The sequence below is a fragment of the Pan paniscus genome, chromosome 7, assembly GCF_029289425.2.
Source record: "Pan paniscus chromosome 7, NHGRI_mPanPan1-v2.0_pri, whole genome shotgun sequence".
NCBI classification, from domain to species: domain Eukaryota; kingdom Metazoa; phylum Chordata; class Mammalia; order Primates; family Hominidae; genus Pan; species Pan paniscus.
This window is the reverse complement of record NC_073256.2, coordinates 104691601-104717425: the sequence shown is the minus strand read 5'-3', so window position 1 is coordinate 104717425 and position 25825 is coordinate 104691601. Positions and strand designations below refer to the sequence as shown.

General features: G+C 33.2%; 1 protein-coding gene across 3 annotated transcripts in view; it reads right to left on the bottom strand.

Moving 5' to 3' along the window:
* CNBD1 (cyclic nucleotide binding domain containing 1) overlaps positions 1-25825 on the bottom strand; it is a 636725-nt gene that overhangs the window by 203387 nt on the left and 407513 nt on the right. For all 3 annotated transcript variants that reach the window (XM_055116708.2, XM_057303048.1, XM_063606847.1), the window contains exons 7-8: positions 10643-10780; positions 8787-8919 (exon numbers count right to left, since the gene is read on the bottom strand). In XM_055116708.2, the coding sequence (XP_054972683.2) occupies positions 8787-8919; positions 10643-10780 (271 nt within the window). The remainder of the gene's footprint in view (positions 1-8786; positions 8920-10642; positions 10781-25825) is intronic.

The following is a 25825-nucleotide window of genomic DNA, read 5'->3' as shown; positions in this document are numbered from 1 at the left end:
AGCCACTGTGTCCGGCCTGATTTTAAGTGATTTAAAAATGTATTTCTTTTCATTGCCACAACAAAAGCAACTAGCATGGTGTTCTGTACACAGATGTTAAAAATATGAAGAGACAAATTTCATATTTCTTATGAAAAAATTTATTTTTGAAATGAAAAAATGTTGAAAAAACTAGGTATTCACAAAGGAGACCATTGGTAGAATGAACACCCAGTGCACAGCCCTTTGTTCCTAGGTACAGACAGCAGACTCTTGCGATCTAACTTAAATAAAAAGTCGTTTATCAGAGGGTGTTAGGAAGCTCTAGTAGGGCCATAAAACTAGAATTCAATACTATAGAGCAAGAAAATAGAGTAGCCAGCGGAAATGCCCACTCACAACACAGAGCTCTTCTAAAGGAAACCTCACTCCTGCTGCTCTGTGCCACTCATCACGTGTGAAACAGGGGATGAACTTTAGAACCACCATGCTCATCACCATGGTTGCAAGGAGAGCTGCTCCTAACTTCTTCCAAATACTGCAGAGAAATATATACTGGGCAGAATGGAGGCCACAGTCAAAATTAAAACTTTTACAAAGGATTCTAGAACATGTAGTCTTTAGCTGTTTTTAGCTTTCACAGGTTGGTTAGAAGTGTTTGGAAGAGGCATTGAGCCATATAATCTACAGTATTCATCATTCACCAACATTTTTTCTTACAGTTGTATTAATAAGAACAATACATATGATGACAAACTTAATAAGAAGGAGGGAAATTATACTTAAATTGCATTTATCAGTGATCATTCCATTTCTCACACCCCATGTAGTAGAAAGCTTGCCGCATGCATACTGAAAATTAAACATGATGACCAAAAATAAAAATTAGTTGATAGATTCTACAAATCTTTTACTCTTGGTGATTCACTGAAGAGAACAGACTTTCAAACTTCTTTAACTATTGTTGTCCTTAATGCCGTGCTAATGTTTTCCTTATTTAACCTCACCTTAAATCCAAATTGCCTTTATTCTCTCAGGATTGTGAGTTTAAGACAGTATAGCCTTTCAGCATTATTAATGGTTGATTTATTGCAACGATGCAATTCTGTAAAACATCTACTCAAAGATAGCAAAGCAACAGATTGTGTTTTAATCAGGAGATTTATCAATAAATGTATTAATATATTTTAAGATTGAATCAATGACAGCATTTTCCTCAAACAGAGAGAATTAATGCCAAATGTTAATACAACCCAGATGTACTGAGCAGCAAAGAGTTAAATTATTTTCTTTTGGAAGAAAAAAGTCATAACTTTGGTCTAAGGGTAAACACTGACATCAAAATATTCATTCACTCATCAACAATATTTTCAAGGGCTTGCAAATTCTAGATATTTGTTGGGTACTAAAAAATAAGATGGTTCCAGCTTTCTACATATGGCTAGCCAGTTTTCCCAGCACCATTTATTAAATAGGGAATCCTTTCCCCATTGCTTGTTTTTCTCAGGTTTGTCAAAGATCAGATAGTTGTAGGTATGCAGCGTTATTTCTGAGGGCTCTGTTCTGTTCCATTGATCTATATGGCTGTTTTGGTTACTGTAGCCTTGTAGTATAGTTTGAAGTCAGGTAGTCTGATGCCTCCAGCTTTGTTCTTTTGGCTTAGGATTGACTTGGCGATGCGGGCTCTTTTTTGGTTCCATATGAACTTTAAAGTAGTTTTTTCCAATTCTGTGAAGAAAGTCATTGGTAGCTTGATGGGGATGGCATTGAATCTGTAAATTACCTCGGGCAGTATGGCCATTTTCACGATATTGATTCTTCCTACCCATGAGCATGGAATGTTCTTCCATTTGTTTGTATCCACTTTTATTTCCTTGAGCAGTGGTTTGTAGTTCTCCTTGAACAGGTCCTTCACATCCCTTGTAAGTTGGATTCCTGGGTATTTTATTCTCTTTGAAGCAATTGTGAATGGGAGTTCACTCATGATTTGGCTCTCTGTTTGTCTGTTATTGTTGTATAAGAATGCTTGTGATTTTTGTACATTGATTTTGTATCCTGAGACTTTGCTGAAGTTGCTTATCAGCTTAAGGAGATTTTGGGCTGAGACGATGGGGTTTTCTGGATAAACAATCATGTCGTCTGCCAACAGGGACAATTTGACTTCCTCTTTTCCTAATTGAATACCCTTTATTTCCTTCTCCTGCCTGATTGCCCTGGCCAGAACTTCCAACACTATGTTGAATAGGAGCGGTGAGAGAGGGCATCCCTGTCTTGTGCCAGTTTTCAAAGGGAATGCTTCCAGTTTTTGCCCATTCAGTATGATATTGGCTGTGGGTTTGTCATAGATAGCTCTTATTATTTTGAAATACGTCCCATCAATACCTAATTTATACACCTTATACAAAAATCAATTCAAGATGGATTAAAGATTTAAACGTTAGACCTAAAACCATAAAAACCCTAGAAGAAAACCTAGGCATTACCATTCAGGACATAGGCATGGGCAAGGACTTCATGTCTAAAACACCAAAAGCAATGGCAACAAAAGACAAAATTGACAAATGGGATCTAATTAAACTAAAGAGCTTCTGCACAGCAAAAGAAACTACCATCAGAGTGAACAGGCAACCTACAAAATGGGAGAAAATTTTCGCAACCTACTCATCTGACAAAGGGCTAATATCCAGAATCTACAATGAACTCAAACAAATTTACAAGAAAAAAACTAACAACCCCTTCACAAAGTGGGCGAAGGACATGAACAGACACTTCTCAAAAGAAGACATTTATGCAGCCAAAAAATACATGAAAAAATGCTCATCATCACTGGCCATCAGAGAAATGCAAATCAAAACCACTATGAGATATCATCTCACACCAGTTAGAATGGCAATCATTAAAAAGTCAGGAAACAACAGGTGCTGGAGAGGATGTGGAGAAATAGGAACACTTTTACACTGTTGGTGGGACTGTAAACTAGTTCAACCATTGTGGAAGTCAGTGTGGCGATTCCTCAGGGATCTAGAACTAGAAATACCATTTGACCCAGCCATCCCATTACTGGGTATATACACAAATGACTATAAATCATGCTGCTATAAAGACACATGCACACGTATGTTTATTGCGGCATTATTCACAATAGCAAAGACTTGGAACCAACCCAAATGTCCAACAATGATAGACTGGATTAAGAAAATGTGGCACATATACACCATGGAATACTATGCAGCCATAAAAAATGATGAGTTCATGTCCTTTGTAGGGACATGGATGAAATTGGAAACCATCATTCTCAGTAAACTATCGCAAGAACAAAAAAACCAAACACCGCATATTCTCACTCATAGGTGGGAATTGAACAATGAGATCACATGGACACAGGAAGGGGAATATCACACTCTGGGGACTGTGGTGGGGTGGGGGGAGGGGGGAGGGGTAGCATTGGGAGATATACCTAATGCTAGATGACGAGTTAGTGGGTGCAGCGCACCAGCATGGCACATGTATACATATGTAACTAACCTGCACAATGTGCACATGTTCCCTAAAACTTAAAGTATAATAAAAAAATAAAAATAAAAATAAAAAAATAAAATAAGATGGTTCCATTCCAAAGAAATTTTAAGTCTAGTGGACAAACTGACCCTTAAGCTATTAATTATGACACAGCATAATGAGTGTTAAGATAATACAAGGAAAGCCAGGCATGGTGGCATGTGCCTTTAGTCTCAGCTACTCGAATGGCTGAGGTTGAATGATCACTTGAACCCAGGAGTTTGAGTCCAGCCTGGATAATATAATGAGACCTTGTCCCCTGTGCCCCCTCACCCTAAAAAATAAGGCAATTAACAAAATAAGATAGGACAGGAGTTGGAAAACTTTAGACCACGGACCAAATCTGACCCAAGGCCCATTTTTTTTATAACACTACAACTAAGGGTGATTCTTACACTGTTAAAGGCATTAAAAAGAAGAAGGAGGCGGATATGTAACAGAGGCACTATATGACCTACAAAGCTAATATTTAGTATCTACTCTTTAGCAGAAAATGTTTCTTGACCCCCAGAGAGACAAAGAGGCATCTCTGCAAGCAAGAAAGACAATAGAATCTCAATTGGTCCAGAAAACATTATCTTAACAATAGTAAATATACTGAAATGAGGGGTAAGTAACTTCTCCAGGAAGAAGGAACAACATGTGTAAAAGCCCTCAATGGCAATAGTGACACTAGAAGAACTAATAAAATCCAGGTTGGCAGAAACATGAACAAAAAGAGAAGAATTATTAAAATTAAAACTTTGAGATATAGGTAGGGCCCAGATACAAATGGCCTTTCAAACTACATTAAAGATTTTGCATTTTACCTGAATAACAATGAGAGGACATAGACTATTTCTAAGTGGGTGAATAACAAGAAAAACTTTAAAACTGATTAGCATAGCTAACAATATATGAGACAGTCAGAAACAGAGAGATTAGTAATAAATAGGGCTATAAAGTATGTGACAGAAAATTCTAGTACTAGGTAAGAAAATAAGCAAACAGACACATTATGGTAAAACTTCTTTAAGCCAAAGACAAGGAGAAAATATTGAAACCAGCAAGCAAAAGCCTTGTCACTTATAAGTGAATCCCAATAAAATTAACAGCTGTCTTCACATCAGAAACAATAGAAGCCAGAAGAAAGTGGGATTGCATTTTTAACTTACACAAAATAACCCAATTTCAGCTTCAAATCCTACACCCTGCAAAGCTGTCTTTCAAAAGTAAAGGAGAAATGAAGAAATTCTCAGTACAAGAAAACCTGGCAGTATTTGTTACTAGCATATACTCCCTCAAAGAAATACTAAAAAAAGTTCTTCAGGCTGCAAACAAGCATCCCAAGATAGTAATTTGAATCCACATGAAAAATCAAAAAGTACCACTAAAGGTAAATGTGTAATTGTAAAAGGTAGGAGAAATGCATATTTCTTATCCATTCTTCTCTTACTCATAAAGAGTGATTGTGTGAAATAATATGTGTATAATGTTGTTGGATCTATAACATATAGAAATATAATATATTTGCCAATAGCAGCATAAGAAAGCAGGTGGGAGAAAACTGATACTGAACTAAGGAAAGCATATCAGATGACAACTCAAGTCCACAGGAACAAATAAAAATGACTAGAAATGGTAAATATGATGTCTAATATAATGAACCCTATAAATATATATTTGATCTCTTTTTTCTTTGTTTTTGAGACATAACTTTATATAAAATAATAATGTATTGTTAAATTTGTAACATATGTAGATGCAATATGTATAATCATAACATATAAAGGAGGAAATGGAAATAGAGCTATATGAGTCACATTTAAAACTGGAATTAAGTTAGTAAAAATCTGAAGTAGATTCTGCTAAATTGAAATTTATATGATAAGACCTAAAGCAACCATAAAAGGTAACAAATATGGTGAAAAATTATTAAAAGAATTAATATGCTACACTAGAAAATATTGTCCAAGACAAAAGAGACCAGTGAAGGATGAATGAAGGAATAAAAAGGCATCACCATCACAGGTACTTGAATCACTGGCACCTCGAGGTATCAAACTGGTTCTGGGATGCTCAAGAGTGTCTCATGGGACTAAGACTTTTGATTCCCTGAAGAGTAAATTGAACTGGAAGAGATTGATGTCAAAAAATTGAAGGGATGTACAGCCTATGTATTTTGTGACTGAAACACTCCACATTTGGTTTGAGATAACTAGATATAATTTTGACTATTACTGTTATTATTATGATTTTCACATACTTTATCTTTCTGCACTAAATATGTTGCTGTAATTTTTTTAGTTTTTCCAATTAACATGTTTGCTATATCAAATCCTACCTGGAGAAAGATGGGGGCATACTGACATAAGCAAGAAAACAACAAAATATGCATAAATAGTTAAATGTTTGCCAAGTCAGTTTACCATTTTTTCTTATATTCATGATACACATGGGAACAGGTTGATTAGTGACCTAAGCTGGTTGTCGCTTTCAAGTTGGCCACATCTTGAAAGAATAACAACTGGGAAGACTTTAGCCGATGTGATATAAACTGGACACACCCAAATTATAAGCAACACTGTACATATTCATTATAATAAGGTTCCCTTGGCATATGAAGCAAAAGCAGGAAGATGTAAGAAGTTAACAAAGCAAATAGACTCAGATACAAGCTTTACTTATTTCATTGATTGCCAAGGATTAATCCTAAACTCTATCAAGCTTTTGAATAATTAACTAAATCCCTCTGAAACTCTATCCACTGTACATTCTTAAAATAAGATCAAAACACACATAATTATGCTTGGAAATCATACTACTGCTAATTTTCAAACCAGATAATAAAAGTGTAATTTGAGCTACATTCTCTACATTCTCTGATAAAAATTCAAACTAAATCTTGACTAAACAGTCAGGAAGTATTATAATCCAATTCCTCTCTTTGATATATCAAGTTTGTCACTACCATAAAAGAAAACTAGATGAATTTGACAGGACTTATTCTTCACGTAGGTATATTTATTTATAAAAACTACAGTCTTTCAGAACTCATAGGGCTTTGATGATTATCAGATGAAATTGTCATTCTTCTCTAAGGAGGATAAATATTTTCTAAAACTATGAAAGTACCACACATTTATATGTTTGGGAATAGGTGAGAAAACAATATTATTTTGACTTATTCAATAGACTCACAGATTGTCCAATGCTATCGGTAGTTTAACAAACACCACCGTTTATTTTTCAAGATATTTACAAAAAAGAACTTGAATTCAATATTAGTCTAGGAAACAGTATGTCAACTGTCTCAGTACCTTTTTAGCTCTTTGATGCAAAATTTTAGTACTTTTGATTGATATTTTAGATCAAGAGACAGATTATTATCATTAGTAATCAAACATATTAAAACACATAATCATTCTCCCCTTTCCAAATTTCAAATTCTTTTGGATCCCCTAATTTAAAATATCTTTATGATGGTCTCTTTCCTCTTTTCTAATCACCTCAAAAATATTAATATAATGACAGATGGGCAAGGATTGGATATTATATTTTTATTAAAAGCATGGAAGAGAGGCGAGGATCAAAATTTGATATTTCTGATACAAAGTGGGAAACCTGTGACAAAACCATGACAAATCCAAAACAACCATAAAAAATAAAGCAACCATGAAAAATAGCAAATATGGTGAAAAATTATTATAAGAATTAATATGCTACATTAGAAAATATTGTCCAAAACAAAAGAGACCAGTGAAGGATGAATGAAGGAACAAAAAGGCATCATCATCACAGGTACTTGAATCACTGGCACCTGGAGGTATCAAACTGGTTCTGGGATGCTAATCTGTTTCTATGTAATAAACATGGGGAATTTAGAAATATTCAATTCCCGATTTTTTACAAGTCAGTTTACTACTTGCCTTCCATTTGTACTTTTGGTTAAAAAAATGCCATTTATAGCTAATTAGGAAAAAAAGTCATAAACAAAAACATAATATTACAAATATTCAAATTTATGAGCAAAAATAGTTATTTGACTAAACATGGAATTAAATGCTACATCTCAAAAACATGATAAATAAAATATAAATGCAAGCAGTAGAAGGAAATTTGGAAGAAATACGAGAAAGGTTTTAGATTCTCACCAAATTTAAGTGGTTTATTAGAGTATCCCTGCTTTTTAAAGCATAAACTTGCCTCTAATGATATTTACTTTTTTTCAGTAAAAGAACTCCTGGTATGCTGAACCTTGTTTTCCTGTGTTACAGTGTTTCCCTCAAAGGATACCTTAGCCAGATTTCATAACTAGTCTGCCATGTTTTTATTATTAAAATAGTTGCTGTCTAGAATTTACCAATCAGATTCATTCGTTTTAGAACTTTAATCTCAAACTTAAATTAAAAATGTCCCTCACTATAATTGTGGCTTTGCAGACTTGGGGTAGAAGTATTTCTTTCAAACACTTCCTCTTCCATTATAATCTAAGCTCTGGCTCCTTCACTGGCTGTGAGGAAAGAGAGGCGAGGTCGCCATCCTCTCTCTGTTATCTGTGGCTGTCTCTCATGTAGCAATTGTGTTTCCTTACCAAAAGAGACCTAAAGCTCTGGCCCATCCTACCACAGTTCCTCTTGGTTTAGCAACCCTTGTTAAATTGGCTTTCATAGATGGACAAATCATGCAAAATGACTCAATACCACCTACACTTTTGTGTACACATAATCCAGGAAATCCGTGCATCCTTGCTATGCTGAATATTGAAAATGTAGGTGCTTCACTGCTGCTTTCTCTTATCTAGGCCTCACTCATTCTCCATAATTATTTTTTTCCACGGCTAATATATGTAGCACAAGTACAGATTGGCAAACTTGCTGCTTAAATAGTTATCCACCCAGGAAAAAGGAAAAGAAAAAAATGGTTTTTTTCCTTTTCTCCTGTGTGAGTGGCTATACCCTCTAGTATTTATCCTTTTCAGTTTGGCCCTTATAGTAACTGTCAGGGTGGAGCAAGTGGGGAACAGTTATAGGGAGTAGAGAGAGATGCTAAAAGTAAGGTTAGTCCTGAGACCACACTTCAAGCCAGTACAGTATCATTTTTAATAAAAAGCAGGAAATAATCTAAATGTCCAATTCAAATGTTATTATCAAATAAATTAGAATATTTATATGAAGAAATATTGTATAAAATATTACAACTATGAAGAATTTCAATTCCAATAATATAACAGAATGCAAACAAAATGATCTAAATTGCATTAAACTTACCATGACCTGGAGGAAATTTTTTCCATTTAAGGAGTGCAATTAGCTCATATATGGATAAAGTAGGCCATTCCTCATAATAAGGACACATACGGATTAATTTCAACTTTTGCATATTTTCAAGTTTTATTTTTTCCTAAAACAGAATGTCATTATCAAATTTTTAATAACAGGCAATTTAAAATCAAAGAAATAGCAAATAGCTAAATGGTGAGAGAAGTAAAATAAAGGCCATATGAATATAAGTTAGTATAGAATACATTTGAATTTTATCTGAGCATCACTCTATGGCCACATAGACATATTAAAATGTTAATCTTCAGATCTACTTACTAAAATTATATTTGCTCACCTTTCATAATTTATTATACTTCTATAAATGTTTTAGAAGTTTTTAAAAACCCTGTCATAGTCAAGATTAAACTAAAAAGTTGTGTTTGATAAAATCAAGTAACTGGTACTGATATTTGGGAAATAAAAACAAAACATACAGAATTTTTTGTTAAAGCTAGCCACTCTGAAAATCAAAACAAATAAACATCAGGGATTTGGAATAACGTTGAATTCTGAGAGAATTACCTGCACTACTGACACTGGGACCACTAAATCACAAGAATTCCCCACCACTGGAGACCCAAGAAGATGGATGTCTTCTCAACTCCACTCCACATGAGCACTGAACCATGGCTTATGCCAGCTTTCTGCAGGACCTGCACCTGGCTTAAGCTCATTCAAAAAAAGATGAAACAGCAGGATCATGGAAACCTTTGAATCCCATTATTTTTTATTTATTTATTTATTTTTGAGATGGAGTTTCACTCTTGTTGCCCAGGCTGGAGTGCAATGGTGCGATCTTTCCTCACCACAAACTCCACTTCCTGGGTTCAAGCAATTCTCCTGCCTCAGCCTCCCGAGTAGCTGGGATTACAGGCATGCACCACCATGTCCGGCTAATTTTGTATTTTCAGTAGAGACAGGGTTTCTCCATGTTGGTCAGGCTGGTCTCGAACTCCCGACCTCAGGTGATCTGCCTGCCTTGGTCTCCTAAAGTGCTGGGATTACAGGGATGTGCCACCAAGCCCAGCTAATTTTGTCTTTTTAGTAGAGAAGGGGTTTCTCCATGTTGGTCAGGCTGGCTCGAACTCCCCACCTCAGGTGATACACCCTCCTCGGCCTCCCAAAGTGCTAAGATTACAGGCATGAGCCACCGCCCCTAGCCTCAATCTCATTATTTATACAAACTTCCTCTGATATCCAAAGGAGGAAAAATAGGAGTCAAGAAAAAATTTGGATTTGATTAGAAGAAAATAAATTATTAAACTTTAAGTAAATGAAGTTATCTTAAAAACGCAGAATTAGGGAATCAGAATAAGTTGTTATCACTTATTCATGCAGTTCTGAGTTTGATATCTGTTGTAATTATGAAATATCATGCCAATCACATTCAAGTATTTTTCCTTTTAAAGTAGACTATAGAGACTGGGAAAGCAGCAGTACTATTATCTGTCTTATTATTCTAGTATTCTTAGCATATGACATGCTGCGGACATGCAGAACACATATTTGTTGAATGAATGAGTGAGTGAATGAATGAATAAATTAATGAGTTTAAAATTAATGAAAAGCCAAAGGGTATTTAAAAATTACCTGAAATATATTCATTGAGACCTTTGTTTACACCTCACCTACCTATCACCAGCACTCTTAAGTGATTTTTGTCAAATAACATTTTTATGGTCTCTAGGTTAAATTAAAATTTAAAAATAAAACAGATATAGCTGTCTTTGTCTAGAGAATCAAAATGTAGCTTGAGTTTATGCCCAATTTTTGTTTATAAAAAATATTAGATATCATCTTACCTCCTTTATCTTTGCATATCCCTTTGCTGGGATTTTAAGAATTTCACAATCGTCTTCTGTCACCACCGAGAACATCTGTGTTTCCGATTCATTCTGAGGCATAACTTCCAGAGTCCCAAAGGTACTCCATTTGCTAAGCTGTAAAAATACCAGAGACAATTTAATGTTTATTACCACTCATCAACATGAAAATGCCAGTGAAGGATTGGATTGTAGGTCAAGCTTTCATTCTATGAAAGAGGGGGTTCTAAACTGTCTCTGCATGGATGGCTCCTACTACTTCTGCTCGATGTCACTTCCCAAGGCAAGAGAAATGGCCATTCTTTTTCACCGACATGAAGAAAATAACATAAAAAATCTTCTGTTTTATTCAGTGATTTAAAGTGCCTATTAGAGTGCTTGGAATATAGCAGCCATTCAATAAATAGTAGTTGAAAGAATGAAGAAATATTGTACACTTATATATATGATCTTCTGTTTGTTTTATTATCACATGTTGGTAGTATTCAGTAATAACAAAAATGAATAAAATGTTAAACAGTATATAAACCATTAATATTTATGGATGATTGCTTAATTTAATATGTAAACGATAAATATTAGGCATGGAAAAATGTTACTACTAGAATACATGTCATGAGTTATTAGGTTATAATGATATTATATATAGTTGCACAGAGAACCTACATTTATATTTACCCAGGAAAAAGTGGAGGGCATGTGAAGGATAAGGAGCGTATTTTTATGACAGGCTGAGGAGCTTCTTAGGGAAAACATCAGGTCAATATGCCTATCTAAGATGATATGGGAAAACTTCCATTTTTCTACTTCAAATCCATAGACTATTTTTCTTTTTAGCTAAATGCATAACTGAGCTCGAATCTGCAAGTCCAAATATATAGAGGAAATTTAAAATGTCAAACAGTCACAGCTGAGGCCAAAGTGGGCCACAGTCCTATCAAACCCAAATAAGGTCCTGAAGAGCTGAGTTCTGAGGCTTGTTGTACATGTAGGAACAGGAGATGGGACTCAGAGCCATGCAAGGTGAGCTTGGAGGATTGCCCCAGTTGTGAAGTGGGGACAGGAAGAACTACATCCAGTACTTTATGAAAGCCACATAGAAGCTGGCTATCTAGCCATGAAACTGGACAGAATTGTTAGAAAATCAAGAACCTAGGTCTGCAACTTGAATGAGTACAGAGCATACACTTATGCATAGTAGAAGACCCAAAGCTGATAAATCAATAAAAAGGCTGGTACACAACTAGTAAAACTCCTAGGATCCAGGAAGGTATTATACAAACTTAACCTTATGTATAAATTCAGAGAGAAAGGAACTCCCACAGAAAGCAATCCTTGCTGATGACAAAATCTTAATAAAAAAAATTACAAGCCACACAAATGAATAAACCCCTATAAAGGGAAGTCCATGAAGAAGGAGAAAAAAATTGAACAACCTAAAAGAAACTACAAATATTTAAAATGTGTAGACTATAAAAATCAGAACATCACATGATGGAAGCAAAAAGAAGTATTTTGGAAAAGAACAAAATAAAACTTCTGTAAATAATGGTCACAATAATTTGTAGATTAAAGATAATTTTAAAAAGAATTCATTACATGGATAATATACAAGAAAATACTCTGGAATAAAATGTAGAAGAAATGGAAATAAGAAGGGGGTTGTAATAGCTACAGAAGATAGATGGAGACCATTTAGCATATATCTAACAGAAATTCTAGAAGAAACTGAAAAGAATGGGAAAACGGTGATACATAAGTGATAATGGCTGCAAGTTTTCCAGAGCTGAGGGAAGTGAGTTGTCCAAACCAAGCAACACACAAAACTGAAAGATGCATTTGCTTTTATATTCCTGCTCAGGATTTGGTATATTCTCCTAATCTTTCTCCTCTGCTAGATCTCCTATTTACGATCTCATTAGCTAGCAATAATTTCAAGCAGATATTGTCCACTTACATTTTTTCAATTTATCTATTGTTTTAGGGAGTTAGTTGGAATTACCTAATAAGCCATTATGAAAGCAAAAATCATCCATGACTTTGAATAATATTAAAGCTTTCTTTCTCAATTAATTAAAAAATATCATCAGACTCCCTAATATTAATAATTAGGAAATTATAAAACTTCCAATACGCCTTACACACCAATTATTTTAGTTGAATTATTTTTAAAAGTATTAATATTTATAATTTTCCATTTTGTTCTGTAAATATGGTTATCTTAAAAGTGCTCAGGAAAAATAACATTCAACCCAGAATTCTTTATTTACTTGAAATAGCAATTTAGAGTAAGAGTAAAGAAACAAGATAATAATTTTAGACATTATAAGAAACAAATGACTAAAAGATGAATTTCAGCTAGAACAATACTGAATCCAAAATGGAGGGCAAATAATTAGCTAAAAACATTGGTAAATGTAAATAGCATTATTGATATATAATAATTTTAGAATGACTAATATGGTACTCTTTTAAAATAAGAGAGATTTAAATTGCTTTCAAACACTCAGAAGAGACAAGCAGAAAGTTAGAATTAAAATATTTGAGAATCTTTATATTCTTGGGCTAGGAAAGAAAAATATTGTATAGGTTTCCTTCAAATTACAAATTTAATTATATATAAGTTGAAAAAAAGTACAATGACAAAAAAATAAAGTGATGAAGTGAGGGATATTTCCTACAAAAATGGCAAATATAAAGAATAATACCTCAAATATCTAATAAACATCTATAATTTGACTAAAAGAAAATAACCAAAAACAGTTATTGAAAAATACCAAAAATATTTTTAGAAGAAAAATTATTTCCAGAAGAGATGAACCAAATGACTCACACACAAAAGAAACCTGCTCAATCTCAGTAGGAGACAGAAAATTGTAATTAATGTCATAATACCACATGGTTTTTATCCACCAGATTGAAAATATTAAAGTCCTCTAACCTATAGGATTAGGGAGATAACTTTCATTTATAACTCTGGAAACTGTAAAAACCTTTAAAAATGAGAAATTATCTGGCAATATCTATTAAAATAAACTAAAAAATGTATGCAGTGTCTTACCCAGAAACGCATCTCCTAAGAATCTACCTTGTAGAAATAAATACATTTTAAGGAATTCAACCAAGTCTAAGTTTTAATATACTGGTAAAAATTAGTTACATCTATCTATCTATCTATCTATCTATCTATCTATCTATCTATCTATCTATCTTAGCCTAGAAGAATTCTGATGAAAAAAATAGTAGATAGTATATTAAAAATCGTTTTTTAAAAAATGAACAGTTAGAAAAACAGTAATCCATATGTGTATGCAGTTGTTTAAATGCCAGCGTCAATTCAGAGGAAGATGTGCAAGCATACATGTCAGGTTGATATGGTTCATATGTTCAGGGGATAGTGATGGAGCTAAACTGGCAGAATATTTATTAAAATTTCCTCCAACCTCCTTGTATTTGTTTCAATGGCCATAAAAAGTATGTATTACATTTGTAAATTTTAGACACTTATTAAAGAAATTTAAAATGTGACTTTGAAACAGAATGCTGAGTTATCTTCCATACATGTGTTATTTGTTTTGATACCTTTAAAAATATACATAAAATATCTAAATGATATACAGCAGATGATTACAGTTGTTATATCTGAAAACTGCAGGTAATAATCATGGTCTACTTTATATTCTGTATTTTCTGAATTTTTAATAAATATAGCAGTTCTTAAATGAGACAACACTATAAAGCTATTTACTTTATAGCTCAGTCTCTCTCAATTTTTTTGAAAATATCATCTATTAAGGCTACATAGATAATCCTCTTCTGGTGGGGATAGTTGGTAGAGTTGCACAGATGGAACAGTTTCTCATACTTGTAAATTCTCATGTTATTTTACTGAAAAATAAATTGATAACTAAGTTTATTGAGAAATGATGTATTCTCATGCTTTTTTTCAACTTCTATAATAATACATAACCTGAACAATCTCCCTCTTGAATAAGAATTGGTAAATCTATAAATCTTTCTTTTGAATAAAGTCATAATGTTGAGATTTGTTCTAAACTGCATTTTATAAAAATACAATTTCCTGAAAAACAGAAGTATTTCATAGGTATAATTTTTGTCCTTATTTTTTCCATTGCTTTTAGCCTCCAGGCATTTACACATTAAATAAGATCCATAAGTAAAATTAGAGCTACTATTTTTAAATAGTAGCTTGCTCTAAACTTTGCACAACATGTTTTTTCTTTTCTAAGGGGCTGATGAAATGGACCAAAATAACACAAAGATCAGGCACTCATAATCTCGTCAATAGATGAACTTCTTGAACTTCTAATATATTATTCCATAGTTTGTGATTATTTGTACATCTATTTTTCTTGAATGAGTTTCTATTAGCTTTAATTATATTCTCAAAGTTGTCTAAGTCTCCAAAGAAGAGTAATAAGCACTGCTCCAGATTGAAAAAAATTATTTTTCTCCAAAGATTTAGACTCTAATGGCCTTTATAAAAAGTGCATTCTCAAAACCAAACCATGATAAGAAAAGATTAGAAAGATATTGCATTTTATAATATTTCACATGCTTCGGGAGAATGTGGAACTATACACTGATATCTGGAAGGTAAAGTTGGAACTAACTGAATGTGAGAATCTGATGGGGACCTAACTCATTCCATTGTCTGAGGGATGGGTCTGTATGCTTAAATAGAAATTTTCTGGATAAATTTATTCCAAACCTATATGCTGAATCAAAGAGGATCACCTTTTCAATTATAGAAAAAAAATATCTTTCAGGATAATATGAATATGCACTTTCTAAGTAAAACCTACAAATCAAATCAGTTTGTAAATGTAGCCAATAAATTTCTCTTTAAAAGTTGGCTAAGCATGGCTTCCTATTATGTCCCTCATACGTATATAAATATATTATTTTTCAATCCTTGCCTTTCTGAGAAGTGGAAAAGGTAATATAAAGCATTTCCTTTTTATCTGTGGTTTCACTACACAGATTTAGTTATATTTATACATATAAAAATATATAATCTCTATATAAAACATAAGCATATTTACTTGTATATTTTGAGATAATAATTTTTAGTGCATATACATTTCATACTCATTATAAAATATCTTTATTTTTAATGATGCTCTTGCAATAAAATCTACTTTGCCTACTATAGTACAGCTACTTTGGCCTTCTGGTTTGTATAATATGGTTTATCTGTTATTTTACTTTGCAACTTTCTGTATCCTTCTAATAAGGTGGGTAATCATACAGGGTATTGCTTTATGCAATATGACAATCTTTGTTTTTTAATGAAAGTATTTAGTCTGTTTACGTTTAATGTATATTTGCTTTTAAATCTGCCATCTTAATATTTGCTATTTTTCTATTTCTTTGTGTCATTTCCTACTTATTGCTAAATTTTGAGCTAATCAAATATTTTTTCTATATTTTATGTTCTCTTTTAACTTATATATTCTTTTATTATCATTTTGTTGATTAGTTATTACCAATGCATCCTTGTCTTACTAAAGTGTACCCTAAATTACAGTGTCCCTCATTATGCATGGAAGATACATTCCAGACTGTTTTTGCATGCAGAAATTGCAGATAATACTGAATCCTATGTGTTTTTTTCTTTACATATGTATCTATGATAAAGTTTACTTTATAAATTAGTCACAATAAAAGATTAACAAAAATAACTATTAATTAAATAGAAAAATTATAAATTTAGAAAAAAATTTAAACATAATAATGGAATTTTCAGACCAAAGTTGACCTCAGGTTACTGAAACTGGAAAGTGAAACCACAGATAAGAAGGAAGTGCTATATTACCTTTTCCACTTTTCAGAAAGGCAAGGATTGAAAAATTTTTTTACACTATTCTATTGCTGTTTTTGCTACTTCTGATGTATTTTATTTCTATATACATGTAGGAACTTCACAAGGAATAATATTGATTTATACAGTCAGCTAATGTTTAGATTTATCCACATATTCACCAAGAAGTTTCTTTGTTCTTCAGTTCTTTCTACTTTTCTGTACTTGAATTCTGGATAACTTTGTTTCTGCCAAAGTTTGTCTCCTTGTCATCCCTTTTACTGTAACTTTTCTTGCAATGAGATCTTTCTTTACTCTTTGTCTGAATACAACGTTATTTTGCCTTCATTCAAAAAGATGGTTTTACTGGTTATAAAAGTCTAGGTCAGAAGTTACTTTTTTTCCTGAATGCTTTAAAAATATATGTTATTGTTCTCTGGCATTCATTATTTGTTACGAGTTCATTAAAATTTACCTTGGAGTGTGTTTCTTTTTTGTCTACTTTGACTTTTAACTACCTTTGATTTACATTAGTTTAATTTTAATGTGTCTAGTTGTGGTTGTTTCACTTGTAATTCATACAGCAACTTAAATCTGTTATTAGATGTCTTTCCACAGTCAGAAAAAAATTTCAATCAGTACTGCTTCAGGCAGGACTAAATATTGTTTCACTATATTTCTTATTTATCCTTGTGTTGGGCTTTTAATTGCATACTTATCAGAATTTTTCATTTCTCATATCTAAGTTATGTTCTTTTCTATCATTCATCTTTTTTCTTCTTCATATTTACTTATGACATGTTCTACTAATCAACTTTCCAGTTTAGTAACTCTCTTCTTCAGTGTCTAATCTGCTAATAACTACATCTATTGAGTTATTAATTTCATTTTACATTTTTAAGTTATGAAGCTTCCATTTTCTTATTTATTGTTCACGATTCTAGTTTCTTTCATTGTCAGATATGATCTTGGAAATATTATTATTATTGTGAACTAATAACTCCAACATCTAAATTACCTGTGTGTTTGTTTCTACTGATTTTTTATTGTTTGTAAAAAATGTTGTCTTGTGTTTTGACATTCCTGGTAACTTTTTAGTCAATGCTGGATGTTGTGTATGAAAACCATTGATTGTTCTAGATATGTCATCTTTCTCTGAGGTACTTTATTTTTCTCACAGTCAATTAGTATAGGAGCAGACTAAATGGCCCCAATCAATAATTGAGGTATTTTGAGACTGGTTTTCAGTCTTTAGGACAGTGTTTTGGTTCTGGGTTTCAACTGATAGACTGACATATTTTTCAGGACCTCTTATACTTGACAGACCCAGGACTCCTAATTTCTGTCTATAAAATACAAGAGACTGGCGAAAGTTCTACTTCTTAAATTTGTAGCTACATATTACTCAAATTCTATGATGGTTCATTTTATGTGTCAATTTGACTGGATCATGGAGTGTCCAAATATTTGGTCAAACATTTTTCTGTGTGTTTCTCCGGAGATGTCTTTGGATGAGTTCTGATTTAAATTGGTAAAGATTAACATTTAGATATATAGACTGAGTAAATCAGATTGCCCTCCATACTGTGGGTGGGTCTTATCCAAAAAGTTAAAGGCCTGTATAGCATAAAAGGCTGACCTTCCCCTGAATAAGACAGAATTATCCTCCTTGACAGCTTGAGTACAGGTACATTAGCTCTTTCTGGCTCTATAGCAGTTTTCAGCCATCATACTCAAACTTGGACATCACCTCTGCAGATTTTGGACTTGCCAGCCTCCATAATTACCTGAGCTAATTCCTTATAATAAATCTATACATATACATATATGCATATGTGTATATATATATATATATATATATATAAATGACCCATCATGATTCAGCACTTTCATAAATGTAAGAAGGAACTATTGAATAGTTAATTCAACCAGATGTATATTTCCAAAAAAAAATAATTATTCAAGCTCCATTTTCCCTGGTTCCCTTTTCTCAGTATCTTGGCCCCTCAAGGCCTGACTGCCTGGTAGACTAAACTCAGATTCATGGTGCTCTGGCATTCTAAGGTTCCTGTAAGTTCTATTCACTATTTTCTGCTCATTTGTTTATCCTTATGATGCTTGCAAGTTGTTGGATGTCTCTAAGGAAAAGCAGCAGGACATGTCTGGCTCGAAATAATGAATTTCCCTTCTTTCTTGAATTATAGCCACTCTAATCTTGGTTCCCTTGATTGCTCTTCAAAACCTTCAAACTGTTATTAATTTGGTGTTATTCAGCTTTTATAGTTGTTCTCAGCAAGGGGACTGGTCTGATGCAAGCTACTTCACCATGGTATAAAGCAGACTGACATTCAATAGACTGAAGCAACTGAGCTTCTTTTAAACAAGACCTACTTCCGTTTCTCCATTTCTGTTGTTTGGACTGTTTTTTCTTGCTTACCCTTATCAACGCATTATGAAGTGAGTAACAAAATTATTCAGAACAAGCAACCAGACCATGGCATCCAAGCCTTTTCTCATAAAGGTGGAGATTCTGGTAAAGTAAACCAAAAATTTCTACATAAATTATCGCTTGTAATAGGAAAAAATGTCCTGAAGAGCCTGAATCTCATTTTGATATTTTTTCCCTTAAATAAAATAAAAACTGAAAGAAGGATCAAGATGACAGCATCTTAATAAAAGGAAGGCATTGGTAACATCCAAGGAAAAATAATTTCTACATATAGATAGGAAGACATTAATCGTAGGTGATAAGCAAGCCAACTAATATCAATGTATTAGTAACAAAGACTCTCCAATGCCTATACTATTTATATGTATTAGATAGTAATGAGAGTAATGAATTTACCATTGATTCCTACTGTGAGGGTTATATTTGTCATATGTGTGTGTCATTTTTAAAGTTTATTTGTCCTTCAGGTCCCTTGTAAGGTGGATTCCTAGGTTTTTTACTCTCTTTGAAGCAATTGTGAATGGGAGTTCACTCATGATTTGGCTCTCTGTTTGTCTGTTGCTGGTGTATAAGAATGCTTGTGATTTTTGTACATTGATTTTGTATCCTGAGACTTTGCTGAAGTTGCTTATCAGCTTAAGGAGATTTTGGGCTGAGACAATGGGGTTTTCTAGATATACAATCACGTCATCTGCAAACAGGGACAATTTGACTTCCTCTTTTCCTAGTTGAATACCCTTTATTTCCTTCTCCTGTCTAATTGCCCTGGCCAGAATTTCCAACACTATGTTGAATAGGAGTGGTGAGAGAGGGCATCCCTGTCTTGTGCCAGTTTTCAAAGGGAATGCTTCCAGTTTTTGCGCATTCAGTATGATATTGGCTGTGGGTTTGTCATAGATAGCTCTTATTATTTTGAGATACGTCCCATCAATACCTAATTTATTGAGAGTTTTTAGCATAAAGTGTTGTTGAATTTTGTCAAAGGCCTTTTCTGCATCCATTGGACCTCCTCAAGGAGAACTACAAACCACTGCTCAATGAAATAAAAGAGGATACAAACAAATGGAAGAACATTCCATGCTCATGGGTAGGAAGAATCAATATCTTGAAAATGGCCATACTGCCCAAGGTAATTTACAGATTCAATGCTATCCCCATCAAGCTACCAATGACTTTCTTCACAGAATTGGAAAAAACTACTTTAAAGTTCATATGGAACCAAAAAAGAGCCCGCATTGCCAAGTCAATCCTAAGCCAAAAGAACAAAGCTGGAGGCATCACACTACCAGACTTCAAACTATACTACAAGGCTACAGTAACCAAAACAGCATGGTACTGGTACCAAAACAGAGATATAGATCAATGGAACAGAACGGAGCCCTCAGAAATAATGCCACGTATCTACAACTATCTGATCTTTGACAAACCTGAGAAAAACAAGCAATGGGGAAAGGATCCCCTATTTAATAAATGGTGCTGGGAAAACTGGCTAGCCATACGTAGAAAGCTGAAACTGGATCCCTTCCTTACACCTTATACAAAAATCAATTCAAGATGGATTAAAGACTTAAACGTTAGACCTAAAACCATCAAAACCCTAGAAGAAAACCTAGGCATTACCATTCAGGACATAGGCATGGGCAAGGACTTCATGTCTAAAACACCAAAAGCAATGGCAACAAAAGCCAAAATTGACAAATGGGATCTAATTAAACTAAAGAGCTTCTGTACAGCAAAAGAAACTACCATCAGAGTGAACAGGCAACCTACAGAATGGGAGAAAATTTTCGTAATCTACTCATCTGACAAAGGGCTAATATCCAGAATCTACAATGAACTCAAACAAATTTACAAGAAAAAAACAACCCCATCAAAAAATGGGCGAAGGAGATGAACAGACACTTCTCAAAAGAAGATATTTATGCAGCCAAAAAACACATGAAAAAATGCTCACCATCACTGGCCATCAGAGAAATGCAAATCAAAACCACAATGAGATATCATCTCACACCAGTTAGAATGGCGATCATTAAAAAGTCAGGAAACAACAGGTGCTGGAGAGGATGTGGAGAAATAGGAGCACTTTTACACTGTTGGTGGGACTGTAAACTAGTTCAATCACTGTGGAAGTCAGTGTGGCGATTCCTCAGGGATCTAGAACTAGAAATACCATTTGACCCAGCCATCCCATTACTGGGTATATACCCAAAGGACTATAAATCATGCTGCTATAAAGACACATGCACACGTATGTTTATTGCAGCACCATTCACAATAGCAAAGACTTGGAACCAACCCAAATGTCCAACAATGATAGACTGGATTAAGAAAATATGGCACATATACACTATGGAATACTATGCAGCCATAAAAAATGATGAGCTCATGTCTTTTGTAGGGACATGGATGAAATTGGAAATCATCATTCTCAGTAAACTATCGCAAGAACAAAAAACCAAACACCACATATTCTCACTCATAGGTGGGAATTGAACAACGAGAACACATGGACACAGGAAGGGGAACATCACTCTGGGGACTGTTGTGGGGTGGGGGGAGGGGGGAGGGATAGCATTGGGAGATATACCTAATGCTAGATGATGAGTTAGTGGGTGCAGCACACCAGCATGGCACATGAATACATATGTAACTAACCTGCACATTGTGCACATGTACCCTAAAACTTAAAGTATAATAATTAAAAAAAAACTTACTTGTCAATTAAATTATTTCAAAAATCTTTTAAAGAGCTATACACTTACTACTTTATAAAAAGATAAGAGTGCAAGAAAAGGAGTGGATCAGCAAAGAATAACGATATTCATGATAAAGTAACTGGAGAACTTAGAGAAAACAAGTTACTGGGATAAGTGTCACATTACTCACAACATAAAGTCTCCTGAACAGCTCAGGCTGCATCCTATTAGTTCAAGAGCACAGTTTGGCTGATAACCATGAATTGAATCTCAAGTGGATCTCAAGTATTCCTATTTGCATTGGTTTGTTGTTATTTTGAATTTGTTTCAGAGAAACAAAACCTTCAGCATTGACTGGAACAACAGTCTCCCTTTTCTGTTCAGGTAGATTTGGGCTTCTTCTTACTTAATCGTAAAGAGGCAGAACGTTTCTTCTTCCTATGTGCCCAGTTAGTTATTAACTAAATTCCAATAGTCGCCCATCATGATTCAGCATTTTCATGAATTTCAGTAGGAATTATTGAATATTTAATTCAACCAGATATATATTTTAAAAATTAAACCAATTAATAAAATAATTTGAGCTATATTTCATAATTTTCTAAACATTATTGGTTCTCTGTATTGCCGTTACTGTACTACTGTTATATAATCACTACTACAGTACTACTATTATTTGAAATTTTAAAATTTTCCTATTATTAGGGGAAATTGATCTGTCTGATATATAAGGGTAACATCATTCAGTCACTGGAAATAATTATTTCAGCATAACATTTGGTAGAATTGCCCCTCCATACTTGGATGTTACACTGTAAAAAATATAACTATAAGCATATTAACAATTTTTGGAAGAGCGAGCATGAAGAACTAAAAATATTTCTGTGTTATAATGTGAAATTTAGTGTTAATTAAAGATGTTGTTAGTGACTAATTTAAATAATCATAAATTTTTTAAAGTTAGCACATAAGGTTTATTAAAAACTTAATGGAGTGTACATTTAAATGCATACTTTATATGTATTCATACACAACTGCTCACCACATGTTCACTAGCTATTGAAGTTATAAAACCCTTTGGCTTAATGGATTACCATAATTCATTTGTTATATGCTTTATCCATGTATAAATTGACTGCTCTGATATGATCTGAATTTTGTATAAAAGATGATACATTTTGGGAGCTTAATATCACAGACTTTTTCTTGTAATAAACTAGAAACATTGCTCCTGTCTTATTCAAAAGAAAACATTTCTCCCACATAACACTAAATTCAATTGCTCACATTTTCATTTACTCTGAATTTAATATAGTCTTATAAAGAAGATTCAGTTGAATAAGCTGAGATATAAATTGAAATAACTGTGTCAGCCTAAATTCAATGTGAAAATAATTTAAAATTTTTCAATGTGGCATTTATTTATTGACACATATTAGATGTACATATTTTTTAGATACATGTGATGATTTCATACATTTATATAATCAAATCAGAGTAATTGGGATATCCATCACTTTAAATATTTATTTTTTTATCTAGGATCATTCTAATTATTCCCCGCTAACTATTTTGAAATGTGCAATCTATTAATGTTAACTATAATCATCCTATTGATCAAACACCAGGTCTTATTTCTTCTAAGTGTGTATTTGTACCCATTAATCAATCTCTCTTCACCACACATCACCCCCACCCTTCTTGGCCTCTGATAACCACCAGCCTACAGTTTATCTTTATGAGATTCACTCTTTCAGCTCCCACATGTGATACCTGTCTTTCAGTGCTTGGATTACTTTACGTTACACAATCACCTCCATTTCCAACCACATTGTTGCAGTTGACATGATTTTATTTTTTTATGGCTGATTAACATTCCATTGTGTATATATACCACATTTTCTTTATTCATTCATCCATTGATGGACACTTAGGTTGCTTCTGTATCTGGGCTACTGTGAATAGTGCTGCAATAAGCATAGGAGTGTGGATATCCCTTTGATATATTAATTTATTTTCTTTTAGGTAAATACCCAGTAGTAGAATTGCGGGAGCATATGTTAGTTTTATTTCTAGTTATCTGAGGAACCTCTATACTGTTTTCCATAGTGGCTACACTAATTTACATTCTCATCAACAGTGTACAAGGGTTTTTCTTTCTCCACATCCTCAACAGCATCTGTTATTCTCTGAATTTTTTTTATAAAAGCCATTCTAACAAGAGGAACCTCGAAAATTACACAAACCCACAGAAGTTAAACAACATTCTCCTGAATGACCAATAGGTCAATGAATAACTTAAGAAGAAAATTTTAAAATTCCTTGAAACAAATGCAAATTGACATGCAACATATTAACATCTGTGGGATACAGAAAAAGCAGTATTAAGAGATAAGTTCATAGAAGTAAATACCTGTTTCAAAAAGTTGAAAAACTTCAAATAAAGAACCTAATTATGCACATGGAGGAACTAGAAAAGCAAGCAAGAAAGGAAATAACAAAGATCAGAGTAGAAATAAATGAAATTGAGACTGAAAAAAATATATATACAAGATCAACAAAGTGAAATGGTGGTTTTTTGAAAAGATAAACAAAGTAGACAAACATTCAGTTGGATTAATTTAAAAACAAGAGAGAAGACCAAAATTAAATAAGAAATGAAAAAGGAGACATAACAACTGAGATCACAGAGATAAAAAGAATCATTAGAGAGAATTACAAACAACTATACAACGACAAATTCAGAAACTTAGAAAAAAACGGATAAATTCCTGGACACATATAACCTACCAAGATAGAACCATGAAGAAATAGAAAATCTCAACAAACAAATAATGAGTAACAAAATCAAAGCCATAATAAAAAGTCTTCCATCAAACAAAAGCCCAGGACATTACAGCTTCACTGCTGTATTCTAACAAAAATTTAAGGAACTAACTAATATAAACTCTTACGAAATCCTTCCAAAAAGAATGAAGAATAAGAAGAAGAAAAAGAAAAGGGAATACTTACAAACTCATTCTATAAGGTCAGCATTACCCACACAGCAAAATAAGACTAGGACACAGCCAAAAAAATAAATAAATAAAATTTTTTAAAAATAAAGAAACTACAGGCCAATATTCCTGATGAACATTAATGTAAATAGGATGATTTATAATTATTTGGTTATATACCCAGTAATGGGATTGCTGGGTTGAATGGTAGTTCAGTTTTTAGCTCTTTGAGGAATCACCACACTGCTTTCCACAATGGTTGAACTAATTTACACTCCCAACCAAAAGTGTATAAGTGTTCCATTTTTCTCACAATCTTGCCAGAATCTGTTATTTTTTGACTTTTAATAATAGCTATTCTGACTGGCGTGAAATGGTATCTCATTGTTGTTTTGATCTGCATTTCTCTAATGATTAGTAATGTTGAGTTTTTTTTTCATATGCTTGTTGGCCACATATATGTCTTCTTTTGAAAAGTGTCTGTTTATGTCCTTTGCCTACTTTTTAATGAGGTTGTTTGTTTTTCCTTGTAAATTTGTTTAAATTCCTCATAAAGGCTTCTTGAAGGTTTTTCACATGAAGAAATGTTGAATTTTATCAAAAGCTTTCTCTGCATCTATTGAGATGATCATGTGGTTTTTGTTATTAATTCAATTTATGTGGCGAATCACATTTATTGATTTGTGTATTTTGAGGTAGTCTTGTACCCCAGGAATAAAAGCCTAGTTGATTGTGGTGAATTAACTTTTATATGTGCTGCTGGATTCAATTTGCTAGTATTTTGTTGAGGATCTTTGTATCTATTTCATCAGAAATATTGGCCTGAAGTTTTCTTTATTCATTATAGCTCTGCCAGGATTTGGCATCAAAATGATGCTGGCTTCATACAATCAGGAAGTTCCTCCTCCTTGATTTTGTGGAATAATTTCACTAGGAATGGTACTAGCTCTACTTTATATGTCTGGTAGAATTCAATTATGAATCCATCTGGTCCAGGACTATTTTTGGTTAGTAGGTTTTTTATTGCTGATTCAATTTTGGAACTGGTTATTGGTCTGTTCAGGATTTCAGTTTCTTCCAGTTCAGTCTGGGGAAAGCAATTCCATTTACAATAGCCACAAAGGAATAAAACACATAGGAATGCAGCTTACGAAGGGGGTAAAAGATCTTCACAATGAGAATTACAAAATACTGCTG